This window comes from Pezoporus occidentalis, unplaced genomic scaffold, assembly GCF_034315485.1.
Source record: "Pezoporus occidentalis ecotype Australia unplaced genomic scaffold, CSIRO_AGI_Poc_V1 ctg837, whole genome shotgun sequence".
NCBI classification, from domain to species: Eukaryota; Metazoa; Chordata; class Aves; order Psittaciformes; family Psittacidae; genus Pezoporus; species Pezoporus occidentalis.
This window is the reverse complement of record NW_026916200.1, coordinates 1-14,044: the sequence shown is the minus strand read 5'-3', so window position 1 is coordinate 14,044 and position 14,044 is coordinate 1. Positions and strand designations below refer to the sequence as shown.

Sequence of the window (14,044 nt, the reverse complement as noted above, 5' to 3'; positions counted from 1 at the left end):
ATTGCCCCCATTCCCCCATTGCCCCATTCCCCCCACTGCCCCCATTGCCCCATTACCCCCATTGCCCCCCATTATCCCCATTGCCCCATTATCCCCATTGCCCCCCATTGCTCCCATTACCCCCATTGCCCCCCATTACCCCCATTACCCCCATTGCCCCCATTACCCCCATTACCCCCATTACCCCCCATTACCCCCATTACCCCCACTGCCCCCATTGCCCCATTGCCTCCCATTACCCCCATTACCCCCATTGCCCCCATTACCCCCATTGCCCCCATTGCCCCCATTACTCACTATTACCATCTCTCCCCATCACTCATCATTCCCCCCCCGTCCTCACTAACCCCCCCGACCCTTCCCCATTGCCCCCCATTCTTTCTCCTCTCCCCACAGCACCACCGGGGGCCCTGACGCCGGACGATGCCCCTTTGCCCGCAGCCATGGCGGCGCCGGTGCCCGCAGCGATGCCGCCGCCTCCCCCTTCTCCTTCCTCTTCCTCTTCTTCCTCCTTGTTCCTCCTCCTCGTCCTCCTCCTCCTCCTCCTCTTGGTACCGGTGGTGCCGTCGTCATCATCATCGTTATCATCGTCATCATCGTCATCGTCGTCGTCGTCGTCGCCGTCGTGCCCGGCCGCCTGCTCGTGCAGCAACCAAGCGAGCCGCGTGATCTGCACGCGGCGCGAGCTCCTCGAGGTACCCGCCAGCATCTCGGTCAACACCCGCTACCTGAACCTCCAAGAGAACCACATCCAAGTCATCCGCACCGACACCTTCAAACACCTGCGCCACTTGGAGATCCTCCAGTTGAGCCGCAACCTGGTGCGCCGCGTCGAGGTGGGCGCCTTCAACGGCCTACCCAACCTCAACACCTTGGAGCTCTTCGACAACCGCCTCACCACCGTGCCGACGCAAGCCTTCGAGTACCTCTCGAAGCTCCGCGAGCTCTGGCTCCGCAACAACCCCATCGAGAGCATCCCGTCGTACGCCTTCAACCGCGTGCCCTCCTTGCGCCGCCTCGATTTGGGCGAGCTCAAGCGGTTGGAGTACATCTCCGAGGCGGCCTTCGAAGGCTTGGTCAACCTCCGCTACTTGAACTTGGGTATGTGCAACCTCAAAGACATCCCCAACCTCACGGCGTTGGTGCGCTTGGAAGAGCTCGAGCTCTCCGGTAACCGTTTGGGTCGCGTCCGCCCGGGTTCTTTCCAAGGCTTGGGTAGCTTGAGGAAGCTTTGGTTGATGCACGCCCGCGTGGCGGCGGTGGAACGCAACGCCTTCGACGACCTGAAAGCGTTGGAAGAGCTCAACCTGGCACACAACGAGCTGGCGTCGCTGCCGCACGATCTCTTCGCCCCGTTGCACCGCTTGGAGCGGGTTCACCTGCACCATAACCCGTGGCGTTGCGACTGCGACGTGCTCTGGTTGAGCTGGTGGTTACGGGAGACGGTGCCGAGCAACACGAGCTGCTGCGCGCGGTGCCACGCGCCGCCGGCGTTGCGGGGCCGTTATTTGGGCGAGTTGGAACCGGGGCATTTCACGTGTTACGCGCCGGTCATCGTAGAGCCGCCGGCGGACTTGAACGTTACCGAAGGTATGGCGGCCGAGCTTAAGTGCCGTACGGGCACTGCCATGACGTCGGTGAACTGGTTGACGCCCAACGGGACGCTCATGACGCACGGCTCGTACCGCGTGCGCATCTCGGTGCTGCACGACGGCACGCTCAACTTCACCAACGTCACCGTGCAGGACACGGGTCAGTACACCTGCATGGTCACCAACGCCGCCGGCAACACCACGGCCACCGCCACGCTCAACGTCTCGGCCGTCGACGCCGCCGCCGCCGCCGCCGCCGCCGCCGCCGCCGCTACCGGTTATACCTATTTCACCACGGTCACCGTAGAAACCACCGACGCCGGCGGCGAGGAACCGGCGCCGCAGACGCCGCCGGTGCCTACGGTTGGTTGGGAAGCCCCCGGCGGCGGTTCCACGGCCGCTTCGGCCACGCGCGCCACCGGGAAACCCTTCACCGTACCCATCACCGCCGTCGCGGCAGCCGGCGGTATCGGTACCGGTACCGGTGGCCTCCAAGACCTCGACGACGTCTTGAAGACCACCAAGATCATCATCGGTTGCTTCGTGGCCATCACCTTCATGGCGGCCGTCATGCTGGTGGCCTTCTACAAGCTCCGCAAGCAACACCAGCGCCACAAGCACCGCGGCGGCCCCGCGCGCGCCGTCGAGATCGTCAACGTGGAGGACGAGCTCGGAGGGGGCGGTGGGACCGGCACCGGTAACACCGGTGGTGTTGTTGGTGGTGGTAGCGGTGGTGGTGGTGGTGGTGGTGTTGGGGACAACCGGTTGGCGTTGCCGGCGTTGGAACGCGACCACCTGGAGCGCTACGCGGCCTTCGCCGCCCATTACGGCAACGCCGGCGGCAAGAGCGCGCTGCTCAACTCCGTGCACGAACCGCTGCTCTTCAAGAGCCCCTCCAAGGAGAACGTGCAGGAGACGCAGATCTGAAGGACAGGCAGCGCCCAACCCCCACACCCCCCCAAAAAACCCCCCATCCCCCACCCCCCACCCCAAAACCCCCCCATCCCCCCCCCACCCCTTCTCCCCATGGCCAAAACACGCGAGAAACGCTTCAAAAAACGCTCAAAACGCCCCCTCCCCCCTCCAGGAACGCTCAGAAACGCCCCCTCCCCCCACCCCACCCCACCCCTCCCCTCCCCCCCCCCAACCACAAGTGGCGCCCCCTGGAGGATGGGAGGAGAAAGAGGCGCCGGTGGGGGTTGAATGGGGGGGGAGGGGAAGGGGGGGTGAGGGGGTGGGGGAGGGGTGCTGATTGGGGGGGGAATGGGGGGGGAGGGGCGCTCGGTACGCGGGAAAAGGGGGGGGGGGAGGGGGGGAGGGGGGGGGATGCACGAGGAAGGCCCCGAAAGGGGGGACCCCGGGGTCGTGCGATGCTGGGGGGAGGGGCGCGAAGGGACCTGGTGGGGGGAGGGGCGGAGGAATGGGGGGGGAGGGGAGGGGAAGGGGGGGGGTGGGGATGGGATTGGTTGGGGGGGGAGGGGGCTTAGGTGCGGCCCAAGGGGATGCGTGTGGGTCACGTGTGGGTCATGTGTGGGACCCGCCCCAACCACACCCCCCTCCCCCCCCCCCTCCCCTCCCCCCCCACCCCCCCCCTTCCCCTCCCCCACCCCTGGGGGTTTTTTAAAGCCGCGGCCGAAACTTTCCTATTTTAATAAAAATCCAGCGCGGGTTTGAAAGGCGCCGGGGGGGAGACGGACGAGAGCGGGGGGAGGGGGGCACGTGTGTGATGGGGGAGGGACATGTGATGGGGGTGTGACACGTGATGGGGTGTGACACGTGATGGGGGAGGGACACGTGATGGGGTGTGACATGTGACAGGGGTGTGACACGTGATGGGGTGTGACACGTGATGGGGTGTGACGTGATGGGGGAGGGACACGTGATGGGGGTGTGACACGTGATGGGGTGTGACACGTGATGGGGGAGGGACACGTGATGGGGTGTGACATGTGACAGGGGTGTGACACGTGATGGGGTGTGACATGTGACAGGGGTGTGACACGTGATGGGGTGTGACACGTGATGGGGTGTGACGTGATGGGGGTGACGTGATGGGGGTGACACGTGACGGGGGTGTGACATGTGACGGGGGTGTGATGTGACAGGGGTGTGACACGTGATGGGGTGTGACATGTGACAGGGGTGTGACACATAATGGAGGTGTGACACGTGATGGGGGTGTGACATGTGATGGGTGTGTGACGTGACAGGGGTGTGACACGTGATGGGGTGTGACACGTGATGGGGTGTGACATGTGATGGGTGTGACATGTGATGGTGTGACACGTGATGGGGTGTGACGTGTGATGGGTGTGACATGTGACGGGGGTGTGACATGTGACGGGGGTGTGATGTGATGGGTGTGACATGTGATGGGTGTGACATGTGACATGGGTGTGATGTGATGGGTGTGACATGTGATGGGTGTGACATGTGACGGGGGTGTGACATGTGATGGGGGTGACGTGACGGGTGTGATGTGATGGGTGTGACATGTGACAGGGGTGTGACACATGACAGGGGTGTGACATGTGACTGGGGTGTGACATGGATGTGATGTGACATGGGTGTGACACATGACGGGGGTGTGACACATGACAGGGGTGTGACATGTGACGGGGGTGTGATGTGACAGGGGTGTGACACATGACATGGGTATGACGTGACTGGGGTGTGACATGTGACATGGATGTGGCATGTGACAGATGTGACGTGATGGGGTGTGACACGTGACGGGTTGTGACGTGTGATGGGGTGTGACATGTGACATGGGTGTGATGTGACATGGGTGTGACACATGACGGGGGTGTGACATGTGACGGGGGTGTGACGTGACAGATGTGACGTGATGGGGTGTGACACGTGACGGGGGTGTGACACGTGACGGGGGTGTGACACGTGACGGGGGTGTGACATGTGACATGGGTGTGACACGTGACGGGGGTGTGACACGTGACGGGGGTGTGACATGATGGGGGAGGGACATGTGATGGGTTGTGACATGTGACATTGGTGTGACGTGACATGGGTGTGACATGTGACATGGGTGTGACATGTGATGGGGTGTGACATGACATGGATGGGACATGTGACGGGGGTGTGACATGTGACATGGGTGTGACATGTGACATGGATGTGACGTGACGGGTGTGACATGTGACATGGGTGTGACGTGATGGGGTGTGACATGTGATGGGGGTGTGACATGTGACATGGCTGGGACACGCATGTGACATGGGTTTGACATGTGACATGGGTGTGACGTGTGTGTGACGTGTGCGTGACCTGTGAGGGGTGTGACATGTTACGGGGGTGTGACATCATGGGGATGTGACATGTGACATGGGCGTGACGTGTGCGTGACGTGTGATGGGGTGTGACGTGACAGTGGTGTGACGTGATGGGGGTGACATGTGACGTGCATGTGACACACGTGACGTCGGTGTGACATGTGACGTGACAGGGGTGTGACATGTGATGGGGGTGTGACTTGTGACATGCATGTGACATGCATGTGACGTGACATGGCTGGGACACGCGTGTGACGGTGTGACATGTGACATGCATGTGACACGTGTGTGACGTGGGTTTGACGTCACGGGGTGTGCCATGTGACATGGGTGTGACACACGTGTGACACGTGATGGAGGTGTGACACACGTGTGACGTGACGGGGGTGTGGCGCATGTGACATGGCTGTGACGCGTGTGACCTGCGTGACGTGACATGCTAAGAACACACCAAGAACACACCAACAACACGCAAAGAACACAACAAAAACACGCTAAGAACACACCAAGAACATGCTAAAAACACACTAAGAACACGCCAACAGCACGCTAAGAACACACCAAAAACACGCTAAGAACACACCAAGAACACTCTAACACACCAAGAACACGCTAAGAACACACCAAGAACACGCTAAAAACACGCCAAGAACACACCAACAACACACGAAGAACACGCTAAGAACACACCATGAACACGCTAAAAACACGCCAAGAACACGGCAGCAACACACGAAGAACACTCTAAGAACACACCAAGAACACGCTAGGAACACGCTAAAAACACGCTAAGAACACACGAAGAACACGCTAAGAACACACCATGAACACTCTAGGAACACACTAAGAACACACCAAAACCCAAGAACACTCTAGGAACACGCTAAAAACACGCTAAGAACACACCAAAAAACATGCTAACAACACGCTAAGAACACCCCAAGAACACGCTAAAAACATGCCAAGAACACACCAACAACACACGAACACACCAAGAACACGCTAAAAACACGCCAACAACACGCCAACAACACACTAAGAACACGCCAACAACACACGAAGAACACGCTAAGAACAAACCAAGAACACGCTAGGAACACGCTAAGAACATGCTAAGAACACACCAAAAACATGCTAAGAACACGCTAAGGGCTGCGCGCAAGCCCCTCCCATCCCCCGCGGCTCTCGGTCTCCATGGCAACCCCAGGGGGAGGGGCTCTTCCGCCCCCTCGTCCCCATTGGTCGCTACGGGAACGGGAGGGGTCGCCATGGCAACGGCGCGGCCTCCCCTCCCCCCCCCCCCGTGTATACGGGTGGGCCATTACGGGGGGGGGGGGGGGGGGGGGGGGCAAAGGCCGATCCGAGGGGGCAAGTGTGGGGTAAATGGGGCTGAAGGGGCACTTATGGGGCTGAAGGGGCACTTATGGGGCTGAGGGGCACTTATGGGGCTGAGGGGGCACTTATGGGGCTGAAGGGGCACTTATGGGGCTGAGGGGGCACTTATGGGGCTGAAGGGGCACTTGTGGGGCTGAAGGGGCACTTATGGGGCTGAGGGGCACTTATGGGGCTGAGGGGGCACTTATGGGGCTGAGGGGGCACTTATGGGGCTGAAGGGGCACTTATGGGGCTGAAGGGGCACTTATGGGGCTGAAGGGGCACTTGTGGGGCTGAAGGGGCACTTATGGGGCTGAAGGGGGCACTTATGGGGCTGAGGGGGCATGGGGCTGAGGGGATGCACTTATGGGGCTGGGGGGGCCACTTATGGGGCTGAGGGGAGAGAACTGAGGGTAAGAGGGGGCTGTTATGGGGCTAAGGAGGGTGGTTATGGGTCAGAGGGGGCATTTATGGGGCCGGGAGGGGCACTTATGGGGCTGGGAGCAGTTATACGGCTACGGGGGGGTGGTTATGGGGCTAAAGGGGGCAAGGACGGGGTTAAAAGGGGCGTGTATGGGGGAAAGGGGGGTGGTTATGGGTCAGAGGGGGCATTTATGGGGCGGGGGGGGCACTTATGGGGCTGGGAGTGGTTATAGGGCTACGGAGGGGTGGTTATGGGGCTAAAGGGGGCAAGGATGGGGTTAAAAGGGGCATGTATGGGGGAAAGGGGGGTGGTTATGGGTCAGAGGGGGCACTTATGGGGCTGGGAGCAGTTATAGGGCTACAGAGGGGTGGTTATGGGGCTAAAGGGGGTAAGGATGGGGTTAAAAGGGGCATGTATGGGGGAAAGGGGGGCGGTTATGGGTCAGAGGGGGCACTTATGGGGCTGAACGGGGTCACTTATGGGGCTGGGAGTGGTTATAGGGCTACAGAGGGGTGGTTATGGGGCTAAAGGAGGCAAGGATGGGGTTAAAAGGGGCATGTATGGGGGAAAGGGGGGTGGTTATGGGTCAGAGGGGGCATTTATGGGGCTGAACGGGGTCACTTATGGGGCTGGGAGCAGTTATAGGGCTACGGAGGGGTGGTTATGGGGCTAAAGGGGGCAAGGATGGGGTTAAAAGGGGCACGCATGGGGTTAAGGGGGGGTTATGAAGCTAATGGGGGGTAGTTATGGGTCAGAGGGGGCACTTATGGGGCTGAACGGGATCACTTATGGGGCTGGGAGCAGTTATAGGGCTACGGAGGGGTGGTTATGGGGCTAAAGGGGGTAAGGATGGGGTTAAAAGGGGCATGTATGGGGGAAAGGGGGGTGGTTATGGGTCAGAGGGGGCACTTATGGGGCTGGGAGCAGTTATAGGGCTACAGAGGGGTGGTTATGGGGCTAAAGGGGGTAAGGATGGGGTTAAAAGGGGCATGTATGGGGGAAAGGGGGGCGGTTATGGGTCAGAGGGGGCACTTATGGGGCTGAACGGGGTCACTTATGGGGCTGGGAGCAGTTATAGGGCTACAGGGGGGTGGTTATGGGGCTAAAGGGGGCAAGGACGGGGTTAAAAGGGGCACGCATGGGGTTAAGGGGGGTATGAAGCTAATGGGGGGGTAGTTATGGGTCAGAGGGGGCACTTATGGGGCTGAACGGGGTCACTTATGGGGCTGGGGGGGGCACTTATGGGGCTGGAGGGGGTCAGGACCCTGAGCTTTGCCCCCCCCAGGTCATGGCAGAGCCCCCACGGTGCCGGCGGGTCGGGATCCTGGGCTATGGCCAATTGGGTACTGGGGGCAATTAGGGGGTAATTAGGGATGATGGGGGTAATTAGGCGTTAATTAGGGGTAATTGGGGCTATAAGGGGTAATTAGGGGTAATTGGGGTAATTAGGGATGATGGGGGTAATTAGGCGTTAATTAGGGGTAATTGGGGCAATTGGGGTAATTGGGGCTATTGGGGATGATTGGGGTAATTAGGCGTTAATTAGGGGTAATTGGGGCAATTAGGGATGATGGGGGTAATTAGGGGGCAATTAGGGGCAATTAGGGATGATGGGGTAATTATGCGTTAATAAGGGGTAATTGGGGCAATTAGGGGCAATTGGGGCTATTAGGGATGATGGGGGGAATTAGGAGTTAATTAGGGGTAATTGGGGCTATTAGGGATGATGGGGGTAATTAGGAGTTAATTAGGGGTAATTGGGGCTATTGGGGTATGATGGGGGGAATTAGGCGTTAATTTGGGGTAATTGGGGCTATTAGGGATGATGGGGGGAATTAGGAGTTAATTAGGGGTAATTGGGGCTATTGGGGGTAATGGGGGTAATTAGGGATGATGGGGTAATTAGGAGTTAATTAGGGGTAATTGGGGCTATTAGGGATGATGGGGGTAATTAGGAGTTAATTAGGGGTAATTGGGGCTATTAGGGGTAATTGGGGGCAATTAGGGGTAATTGGGGGCAATTAGGAGTTAATTAGGGGTAATTGGGGCTATTAGGGATGATGGGGGTAATTAGGAGTTAATTAGGGGTAATTGGGGCTTTTGGGGGTAATTGGGGCTATTAAGGATGGTGGGGTAATTAGGAGTTAATTAGGGTTAATTGGGGCTATTGGGGGTAATGGGGGCAATTAGGGATGATGGAGGTAATTAGGAGTTAATTAGGGGTAATTGGGGCTATTAGGGATGATGGGGGTAATTAGGGGGCAATTAGGGGCAATTAGGGATGATGGGGGTAATTAGGCGTTAATTAGGGGTAATAGGGGCAATTAGGGATGATGGGGGTAATTAGGGGTAACTGGGGGCAATTAGGGATGATGGGGGTAATTAGGCGTTAATTAGGGGTAATTGGGGCAATTAGTGATAATGGGGGTAATTAGGAGTTAATTAGGGGTAATTGGAGCAATTGGGGTAATTGGGGCTATTAGCGGTAATTGGGGCAATTAGGGATGATGGGGTAATTAGGAGTTGATTGGGGTTATTGGGGGTAATGGGGCCATTAGGGATGATGGGGGTAATTAGGCGTTAATTAGGGGTAATAGGGGCAATTAGGGATAATGGGGGAATTAGGAGTAGCTGGGGTCAATTAGGGATGTTGGGGGTAATTAGGCGTTAATTAGGGGTAATAGGGGCAATTAGGGATGATGGGGGAATTAGGAGTCAATTAGGGGTAATTGGGGCTATTGGGGGTAATGGGGGTAATTAGGGATGATGGGGGAATTAGGAGTTAATTAGGGGTAATTGGGGCTATTAGGGGTAATCGGTGTAATTAGAGGTAATTGGGGGCAATTAGGGATGGTGGGGGTAATTAGGCGTTATTTATGGGTAATGGGGGAAATTAGGGGCAATTAGGGATGATGGGGTAATTATGCGTTAATAAGAGGTAATTGGGGGCAATTAGGGATGATGGGGTAATTATGAGTTAATTAGGGTAATTTGGGCTATTGGGGGCAATTAGGGGGCAATTAGGAATGATGGGGCAATTAGACGTTAATTAGGGGTAATTGGGGCTATTAGGGATGATGGGGTAATTAGGCGTTAATTATGGGTAATTGGGGTTATTAGGGGTAACTGGGGCAATTTGGGGTAATTGGGGGCAATTAGGGGCAATTAGGGGTAATTGGGGGCAATTAGGGATGATGAGGGTAATTCGGCATTAATTAGGGGTAATTGGGGATATTATGGGGTAATTAATGGTCATTGGGGTGGTAATTGGGGGCTGTGGGGGGCAATGAAGGGGTAATTGGGGGCTATGGGGGTAATGATGGGGATGGAGGGGTAACGGGGGGGGGTAATGGGGAGCAATGAAGGGGTAATTGGGGGCTATGGGGGTAATTAAGGGCGAATTGGGGTAAGGGGGGGGGCTATGGGGTATTTGGGGGGGGCACTTATGGGGTTTCCCCCCCCCCCAGGTCGGTTCCTTGTGGGGCAGCTCCTGACGCGGGGCCCCCCCCTGGGGCTGACGTTGGGGTTCGTGTGGACACGGGGGGGGGCATTGGACGGGGTCCCCCCCCCACTGCGGCTGCTGGACCTCAAGGAGCTGCCCCACATGTGAGGGTCGCGCCAATGGCACCCAATGGGGCACAATGGCACCCAATGGGATGCAATGGTGCCCTATGGCGCCCAATGGCACCCAATGGTGCCCAATGGGACCCAATGGCACCCAATGGGACGCAATGGTGCCCTATGGCACCCAATGGGATGCAATGGGACCCAATGGCGCCCAATGGCACCCAATGGTGCCCAATGGGACCCAATGGCACCCAATGGGACGCAATGGGACCCAATGGGATGCAATGGAACCCAACGGCGCCCAAAGGGACCCAATGGAACCCAATGGGACGCAATGGAACCCAATGGCACGCAATGGTGCCCTATGGCACCCAATGGAACCCAATGGCACCCAATGGGACCCAATGGCACCCAATGGGACCCAATGGCGCCCAATGGGACGCAATGGTGCCCTATGGCACCCAATGGGATGCAATGGCACCCAATGGTGCCCAATGGCACGCAATGGGACCCAATGGCGCCCAATGGCACCCAATGGTGCCCAATGGAACCCAATGGCACCCAATGGGATTCAATGGGACCCAATGGGATGCAATGGAACCCAACGGCGCCCAATGGGACCCAATGGCACCCAATGGAACGCAATGGGACCCAATGGTGCCCTATGGCACTCAATGGGATGCAATGGCACCCAATGGGACTCAATGGAACCCAATGGGACGCAACGGAACCCAATGGGACCCAATGGAACCCAATGGTGCCCTATGGCACCCAATGGGATGCAATGGCACCCAATGGTGCCCTATGGCACCCAATGGGATGCAATGGGACCCAATGGCGCCCAATGGCACCCAATGGTGCCCAATGGGATCCAATGGCACCCAATGGGACACAATGGGACCCGATGGGATGCAATGGAACACAATGGGACCAAATGGCACCCAATGGGACGCAATGGGACCCAATGGAACCCAATGGTGCCCTATGGCACCCAATGGGATGCAATGGCACCCAATGGCACCCAGCGGAACCCAATGGGACGCAATGGCACCCAATGGGACTCAATGGAACCCAATGGGACGCAACGGAACCCAATGGGATGCAATGGAACCCAATGGGACTCGATGTAACCCAATGGAACCCAATAGCACCCAATGGGACCCAATGGGACGCAATGGAACCCAATGGCACCCAATGGGACCCAATGGAACCCAATGGGACCCAATGGGACGGAATGGAACCCAATGGCGCCCTATGGGACCAGGGGCGCCCAATGGAAACCAATGGGACCCAATGGCATGCAATGGCACCCAATGGCACCCAATGGGTCCCAATGGTGCCCAATGGCGCCCAATGGAACCCAATGGGTCCCAATGGTGCCCAATGGCACCCAATGGGACCCAATGGCACCCAATGGCGCCCAATGGCACCCAATGGGTGCCAATGGCACCCAATGGCGCCCAATGGAACCCAATGGCACCCCCCATGCCCCACTGCCCCCCATTGCCCCCCAGGGAGGTGGAGCTGGTGGTGGAGGTGGCGCATCCCTGCGTGGCCACGGAGTACGGGGAGGAGATCCTGAGCCGTGCGGACTTCATGGTGGGATATGGGGTGTGGGGTGTGGGGTATGGGGTGTGGGGTATGGGGTATGGGGTGTATGGGGTGTGGGATATGGGGTGTGGGGTGTGGGGTATGGGGTATGGGGTATATGGGGTGTGGAATATGGGATATATGGGGTGTGGGATATGGGGTATGGGGGTGGGGTATGGGATATGGGCTATATGGGATGTATGGGGTATATGGGATATGGGGTATGGGATATATGGGATAGGAGGTATGGGGTATGGGATAAGGGGTATGGGATATGGGATATATGGGATATGGTGTATGGGATATATGGGCTATAGGGTATATGGGGTCTATGGGGTATATGGGGTATAGGGTATATGGGGTTTGGGGTGTATAGGCTATGGGGTATATGGGGTATGGGATATATGGGCTATGGGGATATGGGGTATATGGGGGGGTATATACGGGATATGGGGAATACATGGGTATGGGGTATGGGGTGGGTATGGGATATGGGGTATGGGGTATATGGGTATGTGGTGGTATATGGGGTCTATGGGGTCTATGTGGTATGGGGTCTATGGGTATGGGATATGGGGTAATGAGGTATGGAATATGGGTTCTATGGGGTACGGGGTACATGGGGTCTACAAGGCTATGGGGATCTATGTCTATGTGGTGTGTATGGGGTCTATGGGGTCTATGGGCTATATGTGGTCTAGCATGTGGTCTATGGGGTCTATGTGGTCTATGGGGTCTATGGTGTCACATGGGGTCTATGGGGGGTCTATGGGGGTCTATGGGGTCTATGTGGTCTATGTGGTCTATGGGGTCTATGTGGTCTATGGGGTCTATGTGGTCTATGTGGTCTATGTGGTCTATGGGGTCTATGGGGTCTATGTGGTCTATGTGGTCTATGGGGTCTATGGGGTCTATGTGGTCTATGGGGTCTATGTGGTCTATGTGGTCTATGGGGTCTATGTGGTCTATGGGGTCTATGTGGTCTATGCGGTCTATGCGGTCTATGGGGTCTATGGGGTCTATGGTCTATGGGGTCTATGGGCTCTATGGGGTCTATGGGCTCTATGGGGTCTATGGGGTCTATGGGCTCTATGGGGTCTATGGGCTCTATGGGGTCTATGTGGTCTATGGGGTCTATGGGGTCTATGGTCTATGGGGTCTATGTGGTCTATGGGGTCTATGGGGTCTATGGGTCTATGGGTTCTATGGGTCTCTCTATGGGCTCTATTGGCTTTATAGGTCTGTCTATGGGCTCTGTGAGTCTGTCTATGGGCTCTATGGGTCTGTCTATGGGGTCTATGGGTCTGTGTGGTCTATGGTGGTCTATGGGTGGTCTATGGGCTCTATGGGTCTATCTATGTGGTCTATGGGGTCTATGGGGTCTATGGGGTCTATGGGGTCTATGGGGTCTATGGGGTCTATGGGGTCTATGGGGTCTATGGGGTCTATGTGGTCTATGTGGTCTATGGGGTCTATGGGGTCTATGGGGTCTATGGGGTCTATGGGGTCTATGTGGTCTATGTGGTCTATGGGGTCTATGGGGTCTATGTGGTCTATGGGGTCTATGGGGTGTATGGTCTATGTGGTCTATGGGGTCTATGTGGTCTATGGGGTCTATGGGGTCTATGGGGTCTATGGGGTCTATGGGGTCTATGTGGTCTATGGGGTCTATGTGGTCTATGTGGTCTATGTGGTCTATGGGGTCTATGGGGTCTATGGTCTATGGGGTCTATGGGGTCTATGTGGTCTATGTGGTCTATGGGGTCTATGGGGTCTATGGGGTCTATGGGGTCTATGGGGTCTATGGGGTCTATGGGGTCTATGGGGTCTATGGGGTCTATGGGGTCTATGGGGTCTATGTGGTCTATGGGCTATGGGGTCTATGGGCTCTATGTGGTCTATGGGCTATGGGGTCTATGGGGTCTATGTGGTCTATAGGGTCTATGGGGTCTATGTGGTCTATGCGGTCTATGGGCTATGGGGTCTATGGGGTCTATGGGGTCTATGAGGTCTATGGGGTCTATGGGTCACAGCACACCCGCTATAGGTCCCACACGGCCCCCCCCCCCCAGGTGGGCTCCCCCACGGCCCTGAGCGAGGCGGGCGCGGAGCGGCGGCTGCGGGCGGCGGCGGCGCGGGGGGGGCACACGTTGTACGTGCCCAGGGGGGCGCTGTGGGGCTGCGAGGACATCGAGAGGATGGACAGG

The 14,044-nt window shown here is 57.4% G+C and overlaps 2 protein-coding genes across 2 annotated transcripts; both read left to right on the top strand.

Annotated features, from left to right (window-relative positions):
* Positions 1-551: 551 nt before the first annotated feature.
* On the top strand, positions 552-2,552 carry LRRC4B (leucine rich repeat containing 4B; the record flags this gene model as incomplete). The annotated part of the gene is made up of 1 exon (XM_062604201.1): positions 552-2,552. A coding segment is annotated over one exon (1,968 nt), but the record flags the coding sequence as incomplete, so codon positions are not given.
* A 3,677-nt stretch (positions 2,553-6,229) lies between these two features.
* Positions 6,230-14,041, top strand: ASPDH (aspartate dehydrogenase domain containing; the record flags this gene model as incomplete). Its single annotated transcript, XM_062604200.1, has 5 exons — positions 6,230-6,261; positions 7,966-8,023; positions 10,148-10,286; positions 11,762-11,846; positions 13,910-14,041. Coding segments are annotated over exons 2-5 (411 nt in total), but the record flags the coding sequence as incomplete, so codon positions are not given.
* Between the last annotated feature and the right edge of the window lie 3 nt (positions 14,042-14,044).